At 48.3% G+C, this 26,187-nt stretch overlaps 1 protein-coding gene across 3 annotated transcripts in view; it reads right to left on the reverse strand.

Moving 5' to 3' along the window:
* Positions 1-2,071: 2,071 nt before the first annotated feature.
* The window catches only part of PLCB2 (phospholipase C beta 2), a 42,703-nt gene continuing 18,587 nt past the window's right edge, over positions 2,072-26,187 (reverse strand). For 2 of the 3 annotated variants that reach the window (XM_062495923.1, XM_062495922.1), the window contains exons 4-32: positions 25,666-25,806; positions 24,916-24,995; positions 24,569-24,622; positions 22,463-22,538; positions 21,989-22,089; positions 21,513-21,679; positions 21,166-21,312; positions 20,748-20,905; positions 18,733-18,815; positions 18,289-18,373; positions 17,009-17,180; positions 16,140-16,237; positions 15,348-15,444; positions 15,147-15,231; positions 14,741-14,865; positions 13,626-13,780; positions 13,115-13,279; positions 12,061-12,160; positions 11,689-11,793; positions 10,681-10,766; positions 10,492-10,588; positions 10,266-10,319; positions 9,527-9,737; positions 9,158-9,329; positions 8,185-8,261; positions 6,428-6,523; positions 6,077-6,134; positions 3,301-3,387; positions 2,072-3,080 (exon numbers count right to left, since the gene is read on the reverse strand). In XM_062495923.1, the coding sequence (XP_062351907.1) occupies positions 2,808-3,080; positions 3,301-3,387; positions 6,077-6,134; positions 6,428-6,523; positions 8,185-8,261; positions 9,158-9,329; positions 9,527-9,737; positions 10,266-10,319; positions 10,492-10,588; positions 10,681-10,766; positions 11,689-11,793; positions 12,061-12,160; positions 13,115-13,279; positions 13,626-13,780; positions 14,741-14,865; positions 15,147-15,231; positions 15,348-15,444; positions 16,140-16,237; positions 17,009-17,180; positions 18,289-18,373; positions 18,733-18,815; positions 20,748-20,905; positions 21,166-21,312; positions 21,513-21,679; positions 21,989-22,089; positions 22,463-22,538; positions 24,569-24,622; positions 24,916-24,995; positions 25,666-25,806 (3,405 nt within the window). In that variant the 3' untranslated portion in view covers positions 2,072-2,807. Of the gene's footprint in view, positions 3,081-3,300; positions 3,388-6,076; positions 6,135-6,427; positions 6,524-8,184; positions 8,262-9,157; positions 9,330-9,526; positions 9,738-10,265; positions 10,320-10,491; positions 10,589-10,680; positions 10,767-11,688; positions 11,794-12,060; positions 12,161-13,114; positions 13,280-13,625; positions 13,781-14,740; positions 14,866-15,146; positions 15,232-15,347; positions 15,445-16,139; positions 16,238-17,008; positions 17,181-18,288; positions 18,374-18,732; positions 18,816-20,747; positions 20,906-21,165; positions 21,313-21,512; positions 21,680-21,988; positions 22,090-22,462; positions 22,539-24,568; positions 24,623-24,915; positions 24,996-25,665; positions 25,807-26,187 lie in introns of those variants that run through there. The other variant, XR_009933328.1, reaches the window with a different exon arrangement.

Consider the following 26,187-nt stretch of genomic DNA (forward strand, 5'->3'; position numbering starts at 1 on the left):
GAATCATGTGGGAAGAAAGAGTGGAAATTGTGGAATAGGGAAAATCAGATGGCCTCTCTCCTCTGGAGTCTGTGAGTAACCAAACCCTGGTGTGACTGAATTGTGCTGCTGGAGGGATGGTCAGGTTCAAGGTGTGCTCAGGACCCCTTGCAGTAACATTTGGTTTAGTGCCTTTATTTATTAACTATTTATTTATTTGTCCATTTCTCATCATGCAAGCTTTCCCCCATTTTGTGCAGACAGGGAGGTGTCAGAGGCACCGTGACACACGTGGGCTCAGAGGCATAGAGAGGCTTCCCCCTGGGGAGAAAGGGGATGATGCAGTGTGGTCTGTACTTCATGGGAGCCCTGGCCTTGCTTATAGTCATGCTTCCATGTGCACTCTGAAAAGTGCATTTAGAAGGTGTTTTTTAGCACTGAGGTGAAATCTGTGTAAAAGACTGCACCTGTTTTTCATGAAATTTGGCATCAATCCCCTGTGTGAGTGTTGGGTTCCATAACAGAAGGGTTGCAGAGCAGAAACTGTGATGGGGCTGTAAAGGGACACGTTGTTGTGGTGGATTTCCTTGCTCAGGTTTCAAACATCAGTGAACATTAATGCCACAAATCCCAAGTGCTGAAGTTCCGTTTTCTTAGCCCTGTGTCATAGTCCAGCTGAGCTCTGGTCAATTTTGAAATGCCTACACCTCAAGGAGCCCCCTGTAGAGCATTTTGCTCTGGTGCTGTGTCAGGCCTTGCTTTGGCCTGTGGATTTGTGCTGTTCAGAGCTGTCAGCTGATTTGTCAAGCTGGATTTGTGCTGCAGAGCTGTCACTGATGCTCTGCATGGGGAAGGGGCAGAGGAGCTCAGCTTGAGACGGGCAGAGCAATGGGTTCTGCTGGTTCTCAGATGGCTCCCAGAGGAGCATCTGATGCAAGGCAGGAATTACCAGTCTCCAGGCTGGAAAGTGAAGCTATTTGGGAATTGTGGTAGGCTGGAGGGAAGGAGACTGTAGTGGTGTTGTCCAGTGTCCCAGCTTGTGCTGGTGCTGTTGGTAGGAGCAGCCTGTGCGATTGAACCTGGCTGGCCTGACTTGGAATGTTTGTCCTGTTGTGTGCTGCTTGGAGGGACAGAGCATGTCCTGCCTGCCATTGTCCCTGTGCAGCACAGTCTTCTTTAGGGTGTGGCACTGGAGGAAGGAAAACTCCTGCGAACCCCGGCCCTGCAGTTATGTCCTGGCTTTCCATGTGTGTCTTACTGACTCAGGTTTAGTCTGTGGGATTCATTTCCAGAGAATATTTGAGGGGAAAGCCCAAGCCCTGCAACTTGGGCACTGTGTGTAGAAGGGGCCACTCTGTGCCCTGTGTGCTCTGGTCTGATACTGGTGGTTCTGGGTTCCCTCCAGGGAGAGATGGGACAATTTTTCCTTTAAAATAACCTCTGAAAAGCTCCTCTGGGGGGGCTTGAGTGGCCGAAGCTGGTGACACACTGGTCTAGGATGCAGGGCTCACAGGATGCCCCTGTGCTCTGGTTTGGAACTGCCAGTGCTACCTTTCTGGATTTAAGGTAAAATCTCCAACTGCTCCCTGGCTGCAGTTGGACCTTGCTGGGATGTTTGTCCTCTGATGAGAAAAGGCCTCAAACCACCACAGGGACAGAGGCAGGTAGACAAACACACAGGGATGTGGACAGTCAAGGAGGGACACACACACTGTGACAGAGACATGGACAGATGTAGAGACACAGGCACATGGACAGACACAAGGATCAACAGACACATGGACACACAGACCTGGATAAAGACACAGACATGGAGATGTATGGATACAAAGACACCGACATACACTCAGGCACAGAGTACATGGACAGCTGGAGAGATTGACATGGACAGACATATGGACACAGACACACACTGTCACACTGGGACATGGATGGATATATACACACACGCACAGACATACAGACACCCAGACACACAACCATAGACACACACACAGGGACATGAATACACCTGGACACAGACATGGAGACACACACCTGGATGAGATACACACACTAACTGCAGCTAAGTAACAAGTGACCCAGTTTTTCAAGAACAGCAGTGTTTTAATTATTTTTCTAAAAAATAAATAGCTCAGAAATGTACAATCCATAATTCCAGTACTCTGGTGACACCACAGGGGAGATGTGGACTCTTGTTGGGTGTTCAGGCTAGGCATGGAACATGTTCTCATACCTGCTTGACCCAGAGTTTGGTTGGTTTTATAGCAGCATTTGTAATTGTTTATTAATGCAGCTCTAGGTGTAACTGTTTTCCAGCCTGGTGTGGTTTCCTGTGACTGAGCCCACTTTCCATCCCTATCCCCACCTGTGGTGTCTCTTTGTATCAGTGTTTAGGGGGTTTTGTTTGTTTATTGCCGTTTATTGTTTGTTTATTGAACCATGTGGGAGATGTTAGGAGGAGGTGGACTGATGTGAAGGGGTGTAGGTGAGGAATGATGAGGGAACTGACTCTAAAAACTGGTCTGAATGCAAAGTAAATATTCCTGTAGCTGCTGCTGTGCTGCCAACAGGGAGCTGGTCTGCAGGCACAGGCTCTTTCCTGCTGCTGAAATACCTCAGAGCTCAAGCTGGGGAAGACAGAGGGCGAAGTGCCCTGAAGGGGTGAGCTCTCCCGACTGCTTCCAGATAATGTCTGGGATAATGTAGTACATTCCTGAAGGATTTCAGGAGCTCCCCAGAATGGAAAGGGATGGCAGTAGTTTGTGAAGCTGGTTGTTACTTCACCATATACCATCTTGCAATGAACAGTAAAGAAAGGACTCGTCTCAGAATATGCTCTCTTCTATCTCCACATCCATTCCAGCTCCCAAGGGCTCAGTCATTGCCAGTGTAAGCCTGGACACCTCTGCCACTGGGATATTTGCTTTCAGTTGGTCTGTAGAGCCTCGTTCTCCCTCAAGAATGCTCAGACCTGCTTCCTTCCCAGTCTGTGGCTCTCCAGGAAAGCTGGCTTTGGTGTAGTTCTTCACCATCTCCTGAACCTCCATGTTCAGAGCTCTCAACTTCTCCTCATATTCTACCCGTACTTGCTGCTGGAGCTGCAAATGGAGAATCAGGTCATTCCCATACAATAGAGCCAAGCAGAGACCAGGAACTCTGGAATGAGCTGTTGGTCCTTTTGGGCTCTGTGGGGGCCCCCTCATCCACTTTATCACCCCCTGGTAATGTGTGGGCTGAGGGTGGCAGTAAAGATTGGTTCTCTGAGGGTTTGGACTTCTTGTGCCAAGGAACAACCCTGACCCTAAACGTTGTCCTTACCTGGCTTTCTCTCTCCTTGATGGACTGGAGACTTGCTGCCTGCTTCTCCTCCAGTTTCTGCTGGAACCTGCCAGTCTTCTCTGTCACCTTTAAAAAGAATAAATTAACCCCCTCAGGTTCCAGTTTTATAAGCAACAGCTTTGGACAACCCAAGCTCAGCCCAGGAGGGCAGGCCTAGAGCAACAGCCTGGCAGGTGAGTGCACACAGGCACGTGGGACACAGGGACAGGACACAGACATACAGGGGGACACACACAGACAGACACAGGGATAGATGTAGACACACACAGAGGGACACAGACACAGTCTGGATGGACACATAATCACGAGACACTGATGGACATGGATACAAACAGCTGGACAGAGACATGCATATGGACACAGGCACACAAACAGACACAGGCTCATAGACAGACACAGGACATAGGCACAAAAATGGGGACACAGATGCAGGCTTCAACACACACACATGGACATAGACACAGGCACACAAAGACAGGAAGCCACATGGACACACACATGGCCACAGACAAAGGCAGACATGGACAGACAGACTTGGATACAGACATGCAGACACACTGACGCAATCAGGGCCGGATACCGACACAAACACAGAGTTAGACAGATGGACACATGGACACAGACACATGGATGCAGATGCACACGCAGGCAAACGTACAGGGACATACACATGGACACATGGATAGACACAGACTCATGGACACAAGCAGATGCAGGGACACACAGACACTGACGTGCATGGATGTGGACACAGGCAGACACATGGAAACGGATGCAGACACAGGCAGACACACAAATGCAGATAAAGAGTCATGGACACAGACACATGGACACAGACACACATCCAGATACAAGTGGGGACAGAGAGACACATGGATGGATATGGACACAGAGGCAGATGGAGACATGGACACAGACCCATGGATGGATATGGATGCAGATACACAGACTGACACAGGCAGCCAGAGACACTGGGACATACGGTCACAGGCATGGATACATAGACAGACAGATGGACACAGATATGGATGCAGAAGCACACAAATATACTCAGATACAGGCAGACACATGGATACAGACAGATACAGACGGACACAGACAGACCTGTGGGCACAGGCAGGGACAGAGATACAGGCAGACATGTGGACACACACACATGCATGGACACACACATTCTGAGGCATGGGGAGATGCAGACCTACACACACTTGGAAATGGAGACACAGGCAGAAAGACACGTGGTTACAGACATGGACCAGCACAAGGCCACATATAGAGACATGGACACCCAGACAGACATGAACATACACTCAGGCACAGGCACACAGAAATACACATAACACATGGATGGACACAGACACATGGACACAAATGGACACACAGACTCCCACCAGAACACAGACACAGACATACACAGACCTGGACACACAAAAAAATCTGGACACAGATGGACATGCTGACCTGAGCATGGACACAGAGGGACATGGACATGGGGATACACTCAAGGACACAGCTAGAGATGGACAGAGACACCTGGACATGGACACACACAGGGACAGACACAGACAGATGGACACCTGGACATACAGACTCACACATGGAAACACAAATATGGACAGACACAAATAGACATACCCAGGAATGGACACAGAGACAGACAGGCACACAGACATAGACAGGAACACACACTCTCCTCTGGCACAGCCACATGCACAAATTCAGTGACACAGGCGCACAGAGACACTCCTGGACACAAGGACAGACAAACATGGACACAGACACAAAAGTTTACACAAAGACACATGGACACAGACATCTGCATGGACATGCACACAGGAATACAGTGACATGTAGTCACACTCTCAGAGACACACAGATGTGCAAGGACACAGACAGAGGGACAAAGGCTGACACAAAGACACCCAGATATTTATAGATGCACACAGACACACCCACACGGCACACAAAGACAGACCCCTGGTCACAGGGACATAGGTGGACAAACATACATGGATACACGCACAGGGACAGATTCCTGGATGGAGACACATGGATACAGACACAGAGATGGACACACGCAGATGCACACAGGGAGAGAGACTCGCCCTAAGGCAGACACACCCATAAGCACACAAAGTATCTCTGACCCAGGAAGAGATGGAGACACAAACATGAAGAAACACCGACTCACAAAGATGCAGATGGACACCCATGGACACACTGGCAGATCTACATGGACACATACATGGGCAGCCACGGATGGACACACATGCACACAGACATAAATGGACACAGGGACAAATAGATGGACAGAAAGACACCTGGACCCACAGACACATGCACTCAGATACCCAGACAGACACAGGGACACACAGAGACAGACACAATCGAATGAACACACAGCCACAAAGGGACAGACATAGATTGGACACAGACACTGACACACACAGGTACACACACCCTGACCCAGACACACAGACATGGACACACATGAACACAGAAACACATACACAAACATGGACTCAGATGCTGACACTCACTGACGGACAGACAGACAGACGTGGACTCAACTTTGTCTAGCACTGGGTCTTCAAAGGGCAGAGCTGGGGTCCTTGAGGGGTCTTTCCTCGTACCAGGCTTTCCCATTGTTCCCGAGCCGTGGTTACAAATGCCCTGGACACACTGACTGAGCTCCCCTGGCCCCCTCCCGGCAGAACCCAGAGCTGCTGGGGCAGCCTGGTGCCCTAGAACTCACCCGTTTCACTGTCTGTACCACCTCCTGAATGTGGGAGTTGTTAATTTCTTTCTTCAACCTTTAAAGAAAAATTATAAAACCCTGTAAAATCCAGTTGTTCTCCTTCCATAAAACCCATTTGTCAGTACTGATTAGTGCCATGCTGATCAACAGGTAAGTTACATTCCCACACTGTCCTGCCACCGGGAGAAGCTGCTGTAATTTTAGAAAAGACAAATAAAACACCACTTAAATTTGGCTGAGCCAAATAAGGCAAATAACTGGATGCAAAATTCCTACTGCCTTGGAAGCTGAAAATATAAAAACCCTGCATCCTGCATAGACAGAACCCAGGAACATCCATTCCCACACCTCTCCTGAGCAGCCTTGTCACTGGTATTCCTCAGCATGGCCTGGACCCGCTCCACTCTCTTTGCCTCCATCCTCTTCTTAATGTCTTTAATGTTGCTGTGGAGAGAAGAAAGGAGATACAGATCTGGTTACCAGCCCCAGACAGCAGAACAGTCCTCCATCCCCACAGCTCTCTGGAGTGCTCCACTGTCCAGAAAGACTAAATATGGGAGACCTTGCAGCAGGTGGCCTGGAGTCTTGAGGATATTTTAAGTCCTGTGTCAAGACATGTCCTGGCCCAGCAGTGGAGGCAGCACATGCTAAATGCAAGGGTAGGAAAGAACAGGTGTACAGGGAATTTTCCCTCCTCCACCTTCCCAGTTTCCAGTCTATCCTCCAGTATCTATGCATATATCATGTTCTGTGGTGTCACTCATACTCGGGAGTTTACCTCTACTTTTGGATTTCACAGCTCCTTGCCATGAGAGAAACAGTACTTAATTTATACACAATGTGACAGAGGCACCTGAGACATTCACTGGCTGTCCCACCCTTCTTTCCAATGAGAAACAGTGAGCAATCACTTCCCTCTTCCAGACCGTTCATGATTTACACATTACTGTCACATTCCCTCAAATATCTGTTCCTTCTCCTAGCTGTCCTATTTAATTTCTTTTTGGACACAAATTCCTCCTCAGTGCTGGCTGTTATTCTTGCTCTTTCAAGACTTTGCTTGTTTGATATGCTTTTTTCTTGAGAAGGGAACAGCTCTAAGCAGATGGAGCTAGGGGCACAAGGCTAACTCAATATTTTTTTTTTTGTTTCCCTGTACAATTCCCAAAATCCTGTTTGCCACTTTGGCCATTGCAAAGCTGGGAATGAAGAGCATCCACAGCAGCTGAAGATCTCTTACCCGAGTGCCAACACCAGTGCACAGCTGGGCTATAGCCAGGGTTTTCCATTCAGATTATTTTATATTTATTCCTGCTGAACTGAACTGCTATTTCATTGCCTGTTGCTCCAAATCTTGAAGTCTTTCTGGAGCTTCTCCCAGCCAGGGAGATGTGACTGTACTAATGACATCCTACAGTCATTACTTCCTACTGTCAGCAAACCCTTACCTGGCTACTCCCCTGTTTCCTTAGACTTGCCTGAATATGCTAAATAGCTGAGTAAAGAGACTCTGGCTTGGGATAGGACACAAAAAGAGGCAGTTTTATCTGAATTTGTAACTAAAGACTGAGGATTTAATTAGAAGTAGGAATGACCAAGGAATTTAGCTTCAGGACAAAGTTCTTGCAAGAACAAATGGATACATGTCTGGCTAGAAACTGGTCAATTGATCCTGTCAATTTGCTTAAATACTGGAGCCAAGACGCTCAATTCACTTAGAAGACAGAGCAGATCAGTCCCTGGAAGGGATTACTGTGAGGTCCTGGCTGCAAGAGACAGAGGTGGAAGCCAGGGACCAGCAGTGCTGTTTCCTATCCTTCCTCATCACTGGCTCCAGGCTGCTCACTGCAGATGGAATACTGTATCCTGCTTGGTGTCTCATGGCAGGAACACTGTTCTGGGGATCACAAGAGGCATCTTCCCCCAGACCACTGTGTGAGATCCCATGTCACATGCCCCTGCCTCAATTTCTCACCAAAGGAAAAGAAAACCTTCTCTTCCCCATTTCTCACTCCCTGGCTGCAGAGCAGAGCTTTGAGATCCAGCAGAAAGTGCTGCTCCAGACCAGAACTGGGCATTATTTGTTATTCCAGTGACATATTTACCTTTCTGATGTGTCCCTCAGCACCCGCAGCTCAGCTGCCTGCTTCTCCCTGGCCAGCTCCAGGATCCTGGCAACTTGCTGTTTAAGGGATGAAAACAAGACCAAAAGAGAACAAAGGATGAGACACTGCACCCAAGTTAGCTGAACACCTCCCTGCACTGAATTCCCGGAGCAACAAATTCCAAATCCCTGAGGCTCAGTGCAAATGCTGGCCCCACTGTGCCAGTGGACTGACATTTGTGAGACAGGGAGGCTTCATCCCTGGCTCCTCTCCCAAGTAAGATACCTGATTCCCAGGTAAGCCAGTGCCCAAGTGTTATTTTCCCCTCAGGCTTGACACAGCTTGCAAGAGCTGTGTCAAGCCTAAGGTGCACCATGGAACTGAAGATTTAAGATGTATCAGTGCAAATTTCTTCAGAAAAAAATAATGGGAAAAGGCCTTCCAAGCTTGGAATCACTCCCTTTTCATGGGAAAAGAGCATATGCTGGATTTACCACCCCTGTCCTATGGCCTACACTCTGTCACCAGGCATCACCATGGCTCCTTCTGGCCTTGGCTGAACTCAGCCTGCAGGATTTCAACTTTCACCAGGTCAAACAGCAGAACATGCTCTGATGGTGCCACTGGTAGAGAGGTGGTACCTGGCAAGGTGTGAAGCCATTAACCATCACATTAACTCCATGCTAAGGCATCAGAAGAGCTGGCGCAGATGGAGCCTGATGTGCTCCAGGGCAATGCTACTCTTTTTTTTTTTTTCTTCTTAATAGTAGACATATAAAAATATTTCTTCAGGATTTTTAGGGCTTCTAACAAATAAGCTTCATATCTTCATTCTCAGTTACCTGGCGTGGAGCTGATGATACACATGTCATGTGTGCTCTGGGCCCACATACCCAAGCTCAGTTTAGTGAATAACTTGGAATTATTTGGGCTGTCCCAGGATACGCTTTCAGGTGACACTTGCAGCCCTCACCTCGGTAGCATGCTGCTCTTTCTTCCTTCGGATCCGATTGTGGTGCTCCTCCCCAAGGTGGACGAGGTCCATCTCCAGCCTCTCCCTCAGCTCCACGAGCCAGTGGTGATCGATGCTCTCTGCTGCTTTTACAGGATTTGCACTGATACCAGCATCACTTGGGGTCACACTCCTGCAGAACAGGATCAGGGGCCATGCTGCTTCTTGCCATGCCAATACAATCCCAACCTTCCCACCCACCTTCAGTGGGAACAACCCAGGGACATGCAGGTGCCTGCACTGCTCTATATTCCTGCAGAGAAGGGGAGCTCATGTTTCCCTGGGGATCCTTGTTTTGGTTTGGGAAAGTGACACCCAGGTTATGGTTACCTCTTCTTCTGGGTTTTCCTTGTGCGTATTGTCCTTTTCTTGCCCCCAGGGAAGGCCTGCTCTGAAAAGAGTGCAGAGTATTTCTGCAGCAGCTCCTCCCTCTGTTTGCTTCCCTTCTGCTCCAGCTCCCTCAGCTCCTTCTCCTGCCTCTTCAGCAGCTTCAGGAAGCGCTTCTTCTGCTGCAGCTCAGCAAGGGTGATTGTTTCAGGTTCTGAAACAAAACAAAAAGGCTGAACTGGGCCAGCTCCTTCCCAAGGCTTGGACTGGGGAAACTGGAGCACACAGCTCCAATGCATGTCCCTTGATCACCACATGCAAACCAGAGCCCCCTCTGCTGCACACCTTGGGATGCCTCTCCCCAGGTACATATTCTGTCCTGGCAAACACTTGTCTTTAGGAATAACTTCTAAAACAGCACTGTACATAACAGTTACTTGCCAACATATCCCGAGCCAAACAGGTTTCCTCTTGTGCCTTCAGTTGGGTTTTGAGGCACAATTAGGCCTCATGTTTGCCAGGAATTGGCATCACAGTGCATTCAGGCACCCGGAAGCAGGTGAACAATATGTTGCTCAGGGAGTGCAGATGTGCTGAAGGAAACCTGTCCTTGAGCCCCAAGATTCCTGGGATTTGTCTTTAGTGCTGGCTACACCAGGCAGGGTTGGGACATACCTTTTTAATTTGGAAATGTAAGATGACAGACAGGGCCTCAGCCCAAGTGACCAGCATGAAGAGTTACCTGCCATCTGCATTACTTCTAACAGGGCTTCATCCTTGGTGAACACTGCTGCTCCTGAAATCCCAAAAAAAGTTCCTGTTAATGTCCCATCTTGGACTTCCATGTTGGAAATGGATAGAGGAGAACTCACCAGAACACAGCCCGTGTGAAGGATGTTGGTGTCAGTACAGAAGAATTAATTAAGCTGCCAAGATGCTTAAATGCTTGGAAACTCTTGGAAACTTACCTGTGGACCCATTAGAGGGAGGAATGCTGGGTTTCCCAGTGGAGCCTGCCACCCCATTAGTCTCAGCAGGTGAGAGGTTTGTCTGTGTGCCAGGCCTCTAAAACAAAGATCAGAGGTAAATGAAAACTCCATTATTTCAAGCTGAATCCATGCAAGGCGCTCTAGAGAACAGAACTTGGAAAAACTCACCTCTCCTGAGGTATCCTTGAGCTTCATCAAGCGCTTGTCCTGCAGGTTGAAGAACTTGATGGGGTTGGAGAGGGCAATAGTGAGATCTGGAAATAGAGAGTAGGGCTTGGCTTGGATAGCAAACAACTCATGGACTCACTTTCCCTGCCCAGCACAGGACACTGTGAAGAAGGAATAGTTTGCGTCCTCTGCTTGTAACCTTGTCCCTGACAGCACAAGGAAGGGAGGAAGAGAACCTCCTTCACCTTAGTCCAAGGCCATGGCTCACAACTGATGTTCAGGGCAGCTCTGTGATTTTGGGAACTCTGCTCCCAAAATCCAGGGCCAGGTTAAGACTTTTCCTACCTGCATAACTCCCTGCTCCAATTCCAGTCCAACATTGTAAAAACCTCATCTCTTTAATAAAAATGTGATAAACCAAATTGCTCAGGATTTCCCCAGTGAATAAGGTTCATTTGTATGAACACAGGGGAGGAGAGAGCAAACATGACAAGTATTCACAAGAGCTCTTGTGGCTTGTTTGCACTCTGGGTTTGGTGAGAACTGTTGATCCCTCCGGTAAGGCTTCTGTCACATCCAGCTCTGACCATTCTCAAAGGAAGGTCCCCATGTCTCAGGACTAGCAAAAACCTCCCTTCCAACAGGGAAGAGCACCACTCTTAAAACCTCCCTAAAGCTCTGTTCTCTGCAGCCCCTGAGAGATGTCACCTATTCTCTAAAAGAAATCTCTCCCTGCCTCTGAAAAAGAGCAGGGCTGACCCATTCCACACTGGGGCCTGGCACACCTGCACTGCACCTCAGGTGGGAATCTGGCAGAGCTGCAGTGGGAGCCTTCATGTTCTTCCCAAGGCAGCGAGGCTGTGACAGGATATTGGCATGTGCTCAAGTCCCACCCTGACAAGGAATTGAGGGTGCAGCAGGAAAGCACTTCCCAGGCTGGAAAAATGCTTCTGAATCAGAGTTCGGAGGAGACCAGAAGCACCCCCCGCACATTCCAGCGCTCCCTACCTGCCCAAGCATCCGGCACATAGTCCTTGATCTCCAGGAACACGAAGAGGGCGGGCATGGTGAGCGGCATGTTGCTCTCACTGCGCAGGCACACGTGGTGGTAGCCTGGGGCAGAGAGGGGAGGGAGCTGAGCTGGAGGCATCCCCTCCCTCCCTGTCTCTGCTCCAGCAGCCTGAGGCCCTCTTTACAGCAGGGCATGGTGAGTATATCATGGGATAAAGCCAAGGCTATAACAAGATGGATTTGAAAGTTCCACTGCCTCTTGACATGGAGATTATTGGAACAAAGGATGCAGCTGTTGGTATGGTCTTTATGGCTCCCACTGGAGAAGTCTCAAGGGCACAAAAGCTGAAGGAATTTCCACTGATTTACCTGGGTGCATTGCGATGATGGGAATGATACGCTGGCCAATGAATTTCCCTCCTTCTTCCCAAGCCACAATTTTGAGAGATGCCAACTCGGGCATCATGATCTAAGGGAAAAGCAGAGTAAGTCACCTCTAACTCCTGATAGCAGCACCCTCCTCCTTCCAACCAAACAATTCCATCTCTTTCAGGATGGCACTGCCTATTTCTGCATCTTGTAATTTAAGGTTTACACAGTTTGTCATAGACATTATAGCTGAATGCCCAGAAACTCCACCAAACACAGGCTTCTCAGCTTGCCTAGGATCACAGGTTACCTAAAGATAAAAATAGGACAACAAACCCTCCAAACCACTTCTTTCAGGAAGAACTCACTGGAGAATGGAATGAACTGGGATGGATAATTTAGCAAACATGGTAGCATTGCTAATAAAGTCTTTTGACTCCTTCCCTGTATTCTTGTGCCATTAAATGAACTCAAAATTATTCTGCCAGGAGTGAAGCCTCAGAGTGTTTCTGAAAAGAGGATATTTCAGCCAAGTAGGCTGAAAATATCTGTAGCTTCATACTGTGCCTGACAGATGAATTGTATTATGTGTACTTGACTTAACTTCCTGTGCCCTGCAGCTGGATTGGTGACCACTGAATTCCTGGGGAGAGACAGGGCAGATTTCCATGTTCTGGCACAACTGAAAACTGGTCCCATTACTGCTCCAGTTTGGCTGTTTCTCAATGACAGTTTAATCACAGAAATTCAGTTCCTTTCTCATGCTGGAAGTTTTCAAAACTGATCAGTCTGAAGAGGGCATTACAGAGGGAAGATTTTGGATGCCTGTTATTTCCAGAACCATTCCCAGCTATCCCTTGTCTGTTCTGGGATATAATGATGCAGAATTGCTTTGAATGTTGTTGTCTGGATGTTACCTGAGAGTGTCCAATGCCAGGTCTGAGGTCTCCAAAGGAGAATCCCTTCTGCAGGCACTGACCTCTCCCAAGGCAATGCTCATGGCCATCAGGAGCTTTAAGGATTCTCTGGCTAAATTACTATCAAATATTCTCACCTTTTCAAAAACAAAAGCCTCCTCTTTCCACACCGGGTTGATGGAGTTGGCCGTGGCGGTCAGTTTCGTTCTGTGCTTGCGTTTGGCATCCCTTGGCAGCCCAAGGAGCTCCACTTCCACGTAGGTCTTCACGCTGCGGTCGGACAGGAACTGACCAGAGAGTACCTGTGAACAACGAGTTAGTAACTGCTGGGAAGAATAAAACAGAGGAACCCATCCATTCCTTCAGCCAAAGTCACTCTCCCACCCCAAAACAGCTTTTCTGCTCCAGCTCTTCTTTTACCTCCACCCCTATTTCTTGCTTCAGTACTTCCGCTCTTCCCATCAGCACAGCCTTGGCTGCCTCTGCACAGCAGATGCTCGTTTTCCATTTTCACGTGATTATGATTATTTTAAAATAGCAACAAGCCTGGGAGTTGCCACAGTAACACTTTCCCGCAGGACTCCGTGGGTTCATGTGGCACTGAGTCCCCCTGGATGACACAGGACGGGGTCCCCAGGCTGTACTTGCCGTGACACAGACAGTAGTGGCTACCAGCCCATCGATGCGGTCCACAGAGAAGGGGTCGAACTGCTTGTCGGGGCGCCGCATGAACTCATGCTTGAGCAGGTACCCACACTGCCCGTTGAACTCAAACAGGGCCATGTTCTGCTGCATGGGGACATCTGAGAGCAGAGCAGCACAGTAAGACAGGGCTGGGGGGGGGGACAGGCAGCCTGTGTGCTGCAAGGGAGCTGAAAGCTGCCAGAAGCTTCCAGCCCCTGCCAGCCCACAGCTCGCAAAGCAGTCTTGAAAACTAATTAAGCCTCTCGGCACCCTACAGGGAAAAATATTACAGCAGCTGTTGTAAGGAAGGGAAGTGGTTTGCTTGCGCTTGCACCTTAAGTTATGGGCAGAGCTAAATTAAAATCTGCTTTAAGGAGCACCTGCTATTTTTGGGTGGGAATAAGCAGCTGCCTAAGCCCCTTTGCTCCTTCCCCCTTTCATTTTTGGGCCTCCTCGGAGTCCATCTTCTGCCTGACACTTCTGAGGACACTGCCTGGTGGTTGCTGCACTTTCATCTTCCTCAGGACCAACCTTGCACTGGCTCCCTTTTGTCTCCTATGCTCTATACATAACACAGCCCTCTGAGGAAGGAAGAGGGGTAAGGTGCAGCTTTCTCTCAAGGCTTTACTTTCCTTCTTCAAGGAAAGGCCCTTCCTCGCTATTCAGGTCAAAATCCTGGAAATAATGGCACAGACAGGTCAGTGCTGTGGCCAGATGGAGCTCTGCCTCTGCCTTGTAGAGGTAGCAACTTGGGGGATGGGAGCTGTAGGGGCCCTCATGGATATAATTAAGTGTGACATTGTGGAACAGGACAGCCAGGGACAGTGCCCGGACACAGGGTGACAGCAATCCATGTCTCTGTGTGTGTGTATGCATGCCAGGTCTGTACTGGGCATAGAAAAGTGCTGTTGGTCTGTGGGAGATCAAATCACAGGAGAACAGCCTTTCCATTGGGAAAAGGCACATGGAATAATGACCAGGGAAATGGCAGTAAAGGAAGAGATAGGACCAGGAGTATCTGGGGATCAACAGCACCTGACCTCACCCGCTTGGAGGCTGGAGCACACCCCAACACTCACCCATGGTCTGGAAGTTGAGTGCCACCATCTGACAGCCAACATTCCAGAACATCTGGGGCTGGTAGTTGGAGGAGTCCATCCGGGTGCCTTTGGGGTAAATGCGGCTCATCTGCCACTTATTGTATCTACAGGCTCTATAGGAAGCAAGCTGGGAGCACTCCTGTTGTGCCCTGGGGCCAACCCACATATTCCCATTATAAAAACTGTTGGAGCTCTGCTACCAGATGCTCAGAGCCTTCCAGACAAGACCCCAGAGAGGCTCAGGCTCCTAGTCCATACACTTTTCACTTAAGGACAAGCATCTGGCAGCCTTGACATTGGCTACAGCAGGGTGCATCCTGTCAAGAGCCTCCCTCACATTCCAAGCACACCCAATGGCACTGGAAAAGGGCTGCCAAAAGGATACTCTACAAACTGCATGGGGAACTTGCTCAGTAGATCACCAGCCTTCATCTCAGTGAAGGAAGAGATGACGTAACTCCGGTTCTTCTCTAGGAACAGGAGATTGCATTTAGGAGCAGGCACGCCCAGTCCCCATTCTGCATGGGGGACTGACTGAGCCAGGAAGCACTTGGCCTGGATTCCAAAGGGACTGAGCCTGACTTACTGGCAGAGACCTCGAAGGAGTTGAATTTGATGGGCTGTATGTAGTTAACCAGGCTGGACATCTCCTCGTACGCTGTCACTTCCAGGCCAGCCGTGCCCTGAGCAGAAAACAATCCAAAAGGAAACAGATGAAGAGACCTTCCCTGGAGATGAAACAAACTGCACTGGGGCCTCACAGTGAAAGAGTCAAAGAGCTGTGGTGGCTGCCCTGACCAGAGTGCTCGCATTTCTCTGGCTTTCCAGTCCTACAGCTCCATGGTGGGCAGGGGCACAGAATCTCCAAGTGGCTGGTCAAAAATGAACTCAAGGTACATGGAGAGGTTCCAGGGAGGATATACAAAGCCCAGGACCTCTTTGTCTCCTCAGAACATGGAGTCTGGGACAAACTGTGCATATTGTTTTTCCTCCTCTCCAAAGGATACCAGGGAGATGGGAATGGAAAATAGACCTTTTATTCAAGAGAATGCTGATCTCGTCCCCTCCCCTTCAGCAGCAGCACTTTCAGTAACAACTCAGACCAAGGCTAAGCCTCTCCAACACCCCCAAGGCAAACAGTTATCTCCAAATCATACAGAGTCAGCAGTAAGTCCTCTACCACATTCTTTACGCTTGCAACAAAATTTCTCTTCTTCAGTTTCTCCTGCAAAGGTCTGGTTGTATGGGGAATGGAAAGCTCCCGACAGGTTCATTCCCCTTTGCACTTCAGGTTCATCTCTTATTCAATAGGGTGAGCCCCAGAGAAAAATGGAAACCAACAAAAAAACAAACAGAAAAGAACCAACAGTGACAGCACCTCATCTGACTGCATCTTTTTAATTTCCTCTTCATCCAGGTTTCTGAGCTGTTCATCCTCTTCCTCTGGCTCCTCTTCAGCCACATCACCTGCCCAGACTAAGCACACAGGCCCCTCATCAGAGGTATGGATCATGAGGACACAGACAGGACCCTGCAGGCTGCTGGCAGTGGAGGGCTCTGCCAAACCTCACCACCAAGTAATGCTGGAATATCGAGGGGAGGAATCCTACAATTTTATTGGCCAAATCCAAAGATGAACTGGTATGGTGAGGACCAGCACACCCAAGAGACCATTCCTGCTGCAGGCTCCCCTCACACCCAGAAGTGACAATCATTGGGTTGTTTCCCCTCCAAGGTCACACATATTTGTGAGAATAAATGGCCATTTCCAGGTGTTCTGAAGTGGTGTTCACCTCATGCTCACATGACTTCATGTACTCTTACCATGACAGGGGCTGTTCTACCACAGGGGCCCTGAGCCCAAGAGGTGGCAGGAAGGGAGGAGAGAGGGGCTGAAGGTTTTATGAACCTCCAAGTCTCTCATGGTGAAGAACTAGGCTGTGGTAAATTTGTGGTTAGCAGAGAGCCACAAGCAGTAACAAATTGTTCCCCTTCCCTCAACCCAAAAGTCAGAGTGTATCCGTGGATCACTAAGGGATGATGGACAGGTTGTAAATGATCATTCTCTTTTGGTTGGACAAAGTATTATAAAGATTTATTCTGAAGATTTAATTTCTCTTCCAGTTTTCTGCTGCTGCTTGGGCTAACTGATTTAATGACTAGTGCTGGCTTGCCTCAAGCTTGTATTGGGTGATTTAGAAGGCTTTGCCTATTAGTTTTATTAGTCCCCCTTCCCTTCACACATACCAGTATCGTCAGCATCCACAGAGGTTGGCTGCTCAGTGGTTTCTGGTTCCATGTTCCTCCCCTTCTTCAAAGAGCTCTGCCTCTTCCCAGACATAGATTGGTTCTTTTTGTTTTTAATCAAGATTTTCCTTAAGAGATCCTTAGGACTTGGCAGAGGAACTCCTGGCTTCAGCTGCAACAGATAAACTTCATCACAGAATTCAAACACTCACCTCCCCTGTCCCCCTGCCAGTGCACAGACATCTCTTACCCACTACACTCCTAACTTCCTCCATCTGCCAGCATATCCCACCAGATTAATGCATATTTTTCCTAAGATTTCACCTGGGGTTTTAGACCAGCATTTTGCATCTCTCAGGCTCCACCAGGCTGCCTAACCTCCCATCCTGCTAAAAAAAACACCTACATGGCCTGAAGGCATCCGCATACCTCTGGCTTCCCATTCCTCCTACTTCTCTCATCATATCCCAGATCTGCAGTCCCTCATCAGTACTCAGGCCAGATTTAAACACTGCCTGCAGCAGATTTAAAAAAGATCCCAGAGGAGGTGGCTCAAGACAAGGACACGTGACAGACTGCACAGACAGCAAAGGCCTCTTAATAGCTTAGCTGATCTCTTGAACTGTTCCCCCCCTCATCCCTCTGTTCCTGTTGCCTGGAATGGGAATGGACAGTGGACAGCTGCTGCTGGCTCACTGCGTCTTTCCAGCTCTTCATTGGGTGTCATTGCTTTCAAACAGATGCTTGGGCCAGGTGCCTTGTGCAGCCCAAGGACCTATCTGTGCCCTGCAGAACACAGATCCTGCTCAGGTGTTTAAAACCATGTCCCCTGGCAGGGCACTTGTGGCACCAAAGGTGTCACAGAAATACCTGTTGTACAAGTAAGATGAAAGACTCCCCAAGCAGATGGGGAGTTTTCCTTAGTTATTCCAAGCACTGACCTGCCCACCTATGCCTGGAAGGGAATATTTCCAGGCTATGAGCAGGATTAGGCCTTTGCTCCTGTTTCCAAGTGCTGGCAGACAGACTGGAGCAGTGCTGTGAACGGAACACATGTGGTACCCTCGGTATGTCCTGGCCACCCAGAGCTCGGTGCCCAGAGCCCCTCAGGTGACAGAGTGCTAAACAAGAAAACCTCTGTGACAGAGTCTTCCACTCATCCCTATGAACGAGGATCCATGGCTATGGCATTGTGTCTGTTGTGGCACCTCGCAGCACCAGAGTGACCAAGTTTTCCAGAAAGGCCTCCCCAGTGGTCTCATGCCCCAGTTCCCTCGTACCGGGTATTTCTCTAGTGGCTCTGTCAGCAGCATATCTCCAAAAATGGTTCGGCAGTACTCGGCCATCTTTGCCTGCTGCTTGGGCCTAAGAGAGATCAGGCAGGAGTGAAGAGTGAAGCAAATTCCCAAATCCAGAGTTTGGCATGAACAAAAGATTGACATCCATGTCCTCTACCCAGAAAACCACCTCAGCTGTGCAGATGTTAAGGTCCATTCCAAGCCAACTCTCATGTTCATAAGCTGCAACCCAAGGTAAAAGGCTGCACAGCAGTGATCACCCCAGGCTAAGGCTGATCTTTCAGCTCTGACCCACCTTCAGTTGCTTCAGAAACCTCAATTAATGCTTCACTTCAGCTCAGCACTCGCTTAAAACCCAGCAGCCCTTGCCTGTGTATTTTCTGCTCTGGACACAGCAGACAATTCTCCCAATCCCCAAATACTCACGAGTCCACATGGTTCTCGAAGGACAGGATCACAGGATATGGAGATGTTTTAAAAGCACTTTCTGCAATGGCCTCAATGGCATCCTGAAGGAGAGGCCATGGTCAGAGAGAAGCTCAGTACTCATTAATAACACACAGTTGACCTCACACTGAACAGACTCCAAAAATTGTCTCTCAGGAGCTCCTTTCAAAGTCACTTAACTTCTCCCATTAAGAAGGTGAGAAATGTCATCTTTTTCACACCTGCCCAGACTTCCAGCTCCAGAGGATCCATGCTGAGCTAAACTCAACAGCTTGCACCAAAATGAAGCTGAAGATGCAAGAAGGTGAGTTTTTTGTTTTGCTGCACAGGTCAGTGTACACACCACTGCACGTGAAAGCATCTGGCCAGTGGGACAAACCCCTGCCCCAAGCACCTTAAACTGGCACAGAAAGGTTATGTGCAGCACCAGGTTAAACCACTGCAAACTCTGTCCATACTTACCTCTGAACCTGCCCAATTTTTTATCATTTCTGCTACTTATAAAATCCTTTTGCCTGGCAGCACAGAGAGCTGGAGTGTTCAGTCACCAGCTGTGCTGACATTTCAAATGCAAATACCATGGAAACCTTCTCAGCATTAATGATGTAAGAAAAAATAATAATATTTTCCCTAAGCCCCTGTTAAACTGCCACAAACTTTCCACTATTTTCCTTTCTGGTCCTGCTAATTAGTAAAGAAGTGCCATTTGCTCCTTTGCAATTACAGTCCCTGGATCATCCCAACTCCTGGATCAGCCATGACCTCAGCACAGAGGGAGGCTGCCACAGCTGCTCCTCCATGGACCACTGGGAGTCTGTCACAGAAGCCTCAAGGCTCTGAGGAGAAGCCTCAGACAATGCTACTAAAAAGCTACAGGAATTTTAGTGGAAGGAAGGACTATGTGTTATGTAAAACTAAAACCCAGCACATGCTGTGTTAGCAGGTTATAATTTCCTTGAGGAATGGTCCCAGGCTTCACCAGAACTCTGCAATTACAGCAGCTACAAATGCCATTATTTCTGCTCTATCTGCAGTGAACTGCTGTGCAAAAAGCAGCAGTGATACCACAGGGCTTTGGAAATTACTCTGGAGTCTGAGGAAGACAATCTCTCTGACCTTAAAGACTGGTTTGATTTGTTGTTTTTTTTGTTTTTTTTTTTTTTTTTTTTTTTTTTTTTGGTTTTGTTTTGTTTTCTCCTTCATACATAAATATTTTAGTAATAGTGAAGTGTGGGAATTAGGGGGAAGATACAAAAGAAAAATAAAGAGTTGGCAAAAAAACATCTAAAGCACCTCTACCTGTTGGCAGCAGCTGTGTAAAGGAGTGCAGAAAAAAAAAAAAGTCAACGTGATGCCTTTATTTGTAACTTGCAAGCTGTAAATAAATGCCCTGTACTGCCTGGCTTTGTGCTGTGCTTCCAAAGCCTGGGAGCTGAATCCTCAGGGAAGCCAGCTGCTCCACAAAACACACTCCAACACTCAGGTCATTAGAAAGGAATTGAACCCTGTTCTTTCAAAAGCCTCCATTTGAGACTGTCAGCCATAGAAACCTGCTGCAGACCAGAAGATAAAATCATTTTAACTGTGTGCTTTCTAAAATCCATTCTGTTTGCTCCTCTGATGTGCCTCTATCTATAAACCCACTGGCCTCAGGTCACATTCTGTGCATCCATCCTGTGACACAGCCCCGTGCACACACACACACACCCCTCTGCTCAGCCATCTCTCCATGGCTTCCTGACTTCCCACATTTCGCTCATTCATCCATCCATCCATCCATCAACCTCTCTGCTACTCCTCCCATTCTAAAAATACACAAACTCCAACCTAGTGCTTATCTGTTCGCTTTTCCTTCTACCCACACATTCATTCACTTGTCACCTCACCATCAATCTTTTCCTCTCAAACATCTTTGTCCTCAGCCATCTGGCTCCCTCAGCAATCAGTCTAAAAGCAGGCAGGGGAAAGCATCCACGGGGAAAACTCTTCCCTACCTTGAAGAGGATCTCAGTTGTCATGGTGAAGCCGTGGGTGATGATGGGCTCCTCGTCCGGGGGCCGGCCCTTCCAGCAGTCCAGCTCCACGCAGCGGCAGCCGGCCAGCAGCGTCTGGCGGTACATTTCGGGAGAGGATGTCCCAGAAAACTGCCCAGCTGCAGGAGAGAGGCTCAGCGTTATCTGCTCACACAGGACAGCTCCTGCACACGCAGGGGCAACAGGAATCTCTGCCAGCCTTCAGCAGGTGGACGCAGCAGACTGACAAGACGTTTTCAGTTGCAGGGTGACACTGCTTCATGTCACACAGCATTTAAAGCCAGGCCAGCCCTCGAAACCCCCAGGGCACACACATCTGCCCGGCTGATGCGTCCCTCCCCCGTCCTGGGTGTGCCTGTCCCCGGCACTGCCGCCGTACCTGTCAGATAGGTGTTGTGTGAGGAATTGATGTAGTAGTGCGAGAGCGGCTGTGTCATGTCCTGGTACAGCATCAGCTTGTCCAGCACTATCAGGTTGTTCTCAGGGCCACACAGGAACCAGACCATCCCCTCTGGAGACAGCTGCCCTGCACGGCAAACAGAGCTGTTAGTGGTCGCCAAAGAGAATGGTTCTGGCACCTCTTTGGAAGTGGAAAGAGTTGTGGGAACAACAGGAGTTGTGGGAACCAGGCTGACTGCTCCTCTGGGAAGCAGGATGGCAGAAGGCACGAGATCTGCTCTTTTATCCCACCTCTATAGCAAGAGCTTAGGGCTGAACAAGACTCACCTCTCTGGATGTTAAACCCACTGGGCTCATATTTCTCAATCAGGCTCTGCACCTGCTCGGGTTTGGCTGGTGGGAAGAGGATGTCATTGAGGCGGGTGTCACGCTGCTTCTTGTTGATGAACTTTGCCAGGTGCTCTTTGGTCATGTAGGGCTTTGCTTTTAGATGGCTGCAGTGAGAGAATCACAGAGGGGCAGAGATAAGGCCTGGGAATTACTCCAGGAATCTTTTCACACAGGAGAGGTTGATCCTTCCTCAGGCTGATCTTCCCTCTGGGCCCTGTATTTCAGGGTCCTGTAGAACAGTGAGGTCTCATCCTTTTTATTCAGACTGTGAATGAAGGCATTAAGTGACCTGGGATCCTGCCCTTCTCTAAGGCTTAAGGCTAGACAAACCACAGGACATTAAATCACCTCCTTCCTGTCTATCTTTTGCCACAAGAGACCAAGTACTTGGCTGTGGCTTGGGTGAAACTTACTGTGAGGTAAATATCTCATCAATCTCAGGCCGTGGACAAAGGTTCATAAGGAACGTCTTGTACACCGGCTCGGGGAAGTCCTCGGGGTTGATGGCATCATTCTGAGAACACAAGGAAGATGTGTCAGGACCACAAACCCGTGACAGCTCTTACCTGTCATGAACACCCATAGCTCAGCACTTGGCTGTGACAACTGTGACAGCCCCAGTAAGTGACTTGAACATTTGGTCTGGTGTTGCTGCTCTTTGTGCCACACAGTGCAAGTGCTGGAGCCACAAGTGCTACTGGAAGAGTAGCATCAGTAAGAACTGATGCCAGCAGGCTGGATTTAAAGTCTGGCAGTGGTAGGGTAAGGTAAGCAACTACGAGCATCTCAGCTGATGGTTTTTCACAGCCAAGAGCATCCTAGTCAGCGCAGGGAAAAAGATCCTTCTCAATCTCATGAGACTTCTGGATACCCAGAAAAACCCTTACCTTGCCATTTGGCAGATGACAAGCACTTAATGCTTCTTCCACCCTCTTCCTGTCTGCAGGGAACATCTGAAAAATACTGACCAGATAGGCAAACAAACATCAGCACAGAGGAGAGAGGTTGGGTGGGGGCTGGAGTTGCAGGCAGTGCACAACACTCCAAATGCACAGCAAGGGAAACAGGCAAGACAGCTGTAAGTGTCAACCAGCAAAGACAGATGGCATTTCTCCAGGGAAGCAACTGAGGGATTGAGTTTGATAAACCTACACAGGATTTTTTGACTGCTGATTTAAAGCAGAAGTTCTGTATTTCTGCTATGGACTCTATAAGAGCCCTGTTATTCAAAATCCCTCCTTTTCTGCCCCTCTTGGAGGTGCTTCCTATGGTACTGTGGAGACGTAACAACTGAACTTTCCCTCCTTTTAGAACATCCCTGAGAGCACTACGCTCTCCTCCATGGATAAATCCAGCCTCAATTCTGTTAAGCTCCTGGAATCACAGGTGCTCACAGCAAACAGGGGAACAAGGAGTGCCCTGTGCTGCCAGGTGGGAGTGCCTGGTGGGGGCTGCAGCAGCTCATGCAAACCCTGCCCTTTGCAAGGCAAAACTGCAGCAGCCTTGGTATGATTCCAAAGGGATTTGCATATTTAAAGGAAAGGCAAATGCTCTTCGAATTTTCAGAATTTTCACGAGTCTTGAAAGCCTTACATTTACCTGCACCTGGAGATACTGAGTATTTCTATAAAACTTATTCTTAATCTGAACTACTTCATGGTCTGCATTTTTACCATTCTGCAAGAAATGGGCACTGAGGAGAGGTACATCCTGTATCAGATATTTTCTTCCAGACTGTATCAGAGGAATAAGCTGGTTTCTCCCTGCAGCAACCGCTACCTTGCTTGCATTTTAAAGATTAATTCAAAGCACTCTTCCCTAGTGTGTTATTCATTACAGATCTACGCATTTTTTAATAGCCCTTTGATGAATATTCTGGTTTCTGACAATGAAATTCTGCAGGTTGGTGGTTTAGAAAACAAATAACAAAAAATGTTTAGTGTCGAATAAAGCTCAGCCCTCCAGGAGCCCATTTAGTCAGCACTGCCCTAATCCAGCACAGCACTGCTTTACAACACACCCTGGGGTCTTGTGTTTATTTGGGGTGATTAGTGCTCACCTTTTATGATGCTGTAACACAGCACAGACCTAGAGCAGAGTGGTTCAAAATTTGCAAAAAGCACTATCTGCAATTCCTTATTCTTAAAACAAAAGGTCATTTATGGACCCAAAAGAGAATTCAACATGGCAGTGCTGCCTTTTGTCATTCTATGAGCTAAATCAACACAGAGGAACCACAGGATCAGCCCTGGAGCAATTTTACTGGGGAAGACACTGAATGGCACAAAATCAATTCCAGATTCATGCCACATAGTGCAGGGGAGAAGGAACAGGCTGTGCTTTGCTTCCCATTCTAATGGGAGCCCTACCTGATGCACAAGGCCATGCTGGGGACAGGGAACGACAAATCTCCATCTGTTTTGCTCCTAAACCAGCACTAACACTGCCCCAGAGGCTGCTTTGCTCTCATGCACATCCAGAGCAAAGGCTGAGGGATGGAGGAAGTGGGGAAGGACTGGAGTGGTCACATGGGCAGAGAGGAGACAAGAAAAGCAAGGGAGCCCTGCTGCAGGTGAGCTGGGGAGTCCAGCAAAGAGCTCTCCAAATAGAGAACTCCTTACAATCCTTACAATGTAGGGAAACAATCCTATACCTCACCCACCTTTCAGCTCAGGTTTGCAAAATAATTTGTGATCAGAATTTTACTACAGTCATTTTGTTTTGTTGATTTTTTTCTTGGCAACAACCAGGAAGTGATATCTGTGGCTATTTAAGCCATTTCTTGCTGTAGATGAAGGTCAAAGTCTCCTTTCCAGACATATTATGTGCCACCTAGGCGCAGCAGAAGCACTTCCATGGACACAGAGGGGAAATTCTCTGCCTCTTAGGTATAGGAAGAGTGGACAGCTGAAGCCACTGAGCAACCATCCTCTCACCAGTTGCTCTGCCTCTAGCCTGACTGAACACACAATGAAACAAATATCCACACTCACTTCCGGACAGGAATCTTTCCCTCTTCATTCAGTTGCAACTTCAGCTTCACTAGACTGCGAAAAAAACCCCAAACAAGATTACAAAAATGCATTTGTACAATCTTAAGAGACCCTACTAAGTGAGAAGAAAGGAAAAATATGCAATTGGGAAAACAATATAAGACTGAACTGAAAACTGGGGTCCTATGGACCATCAGCTTAATCTTGGCATGACCCAGGCCTTAGTCTGGAGGCTGCCAAGGGTCCTGGATGCTTAGAAGTCTTTTTCTGTTTGTTTGTTTCAGTACTGTCAGAAAGGGTAGGACATGGGTGTTTCAGAAGTTTCAGGTTTCTCAAAAAGGACTTACATTTTCTCTAGGAAGGTGTAGCGGGGAGCGTTGTACATGAGGGGATTCCGAGCAATGGCCATAATATCCTCAGCCCAGTCCTGGAACAAACAGCACAGAGGCAGCTGGGCACTACTAAACTGCTCCAAGAAGTACACAGCAAACACGGAAAGGACACAGAATCCTGGAATGGTTTCCTTGGAAGGGACCTTAAAGCCCATCCAATCCCACATCCTGCCAAGGGCAGGGACACCTTCCACTATCCCAAGTTGCTCCAAGCCCTGTCCAACCCGACCTTGAACACTTCCAGGGATGGGGCAGCCACAGCTTCTCTGGGCAACCTGTGCCAGGGCCCCCCTACCCTCACACAGAAGAAATTCTTCTCACATCCAACCAAAATCTACCCTCCTCCAATTTAAAATTGTTACCCCTTATCCTGTGTATCCTTCTGGGATTGACTCTATCACCTTCCTCCTGCCTATAAACATTAGGAGCTGAAACTTTTCCACTTCTCAGCTGCCTATTCATCCATACAAAACACATGAAAGATAACAATTACCAGTCTTCTACTGGTCCTTTTCCATGCAGGGCAGAAGCTTCCAGAACTACAGAGATACCACACCTAACTGGAACCTAAACCTACTTGTTTATAACCTTGTCAGTAATGCTGAGAGGGCTCAGGGTCCTGTCTTCCCCTTTCCTTTCCTGATCCCATCTGAATGCCCCAATCCTTAGTGGTTCCCTGTATTTCCATGACCTCAGGGCTGATACCTTGCAAATATTCTCCTTGTAGGACACAAAGTTATGGAAAGTGAGGTCAACCATGTCAGGGCCAGATACAATTGTCAGGGTCTTCAGCAGGAAGGTGCTGTAAGGGTGATCCAAGTTAAAAACCTCTCGGAGTTTCAGGGACTGCAAAAGAAACAGAACAGATGGGAGTAACTGGAGAATGAGGGAAAACTACCCCAAAAAACCAGACCCAACACACACATTGGCCCAAATTCACAGAAAGAATCTCACAAGTTGCAAAATGGCTTAGTGCAATGTTAATTTCCTCGGCTTTCCTTATTTTTTATCATTATTCTGGAGTCTGCATTACTGGACCCTCCATGGGGCAAACCACCATAACTAATACCCCTGAAAAAGTCAAAGCTGGAGACTGCTCTTAAAGAAATTTCTTCTGAAACTTGCAAACAAGCAGGAGAAGGTTTAACCTGCTTGTGCAAGAGGTGTGTAACCACTTGATTTCATCAAAACACACACACTAAAAAGTGTATTAGTGTGACACCCTTA

This window comes from Cinclus cinclus, chromosome 6 (assembly GCF_963662255.1).
Source record: "Cinclus cinclus chromosome 6, bCinCin1.1, whole genome shotgun sequence".
In the NCBI taxonomy this organism is placed as follows: Eukaryota; Metazoa; Chordata; class Aves; order Passeriformes; family Cinclidae; genus Cinclus; species Cinclus cinclus.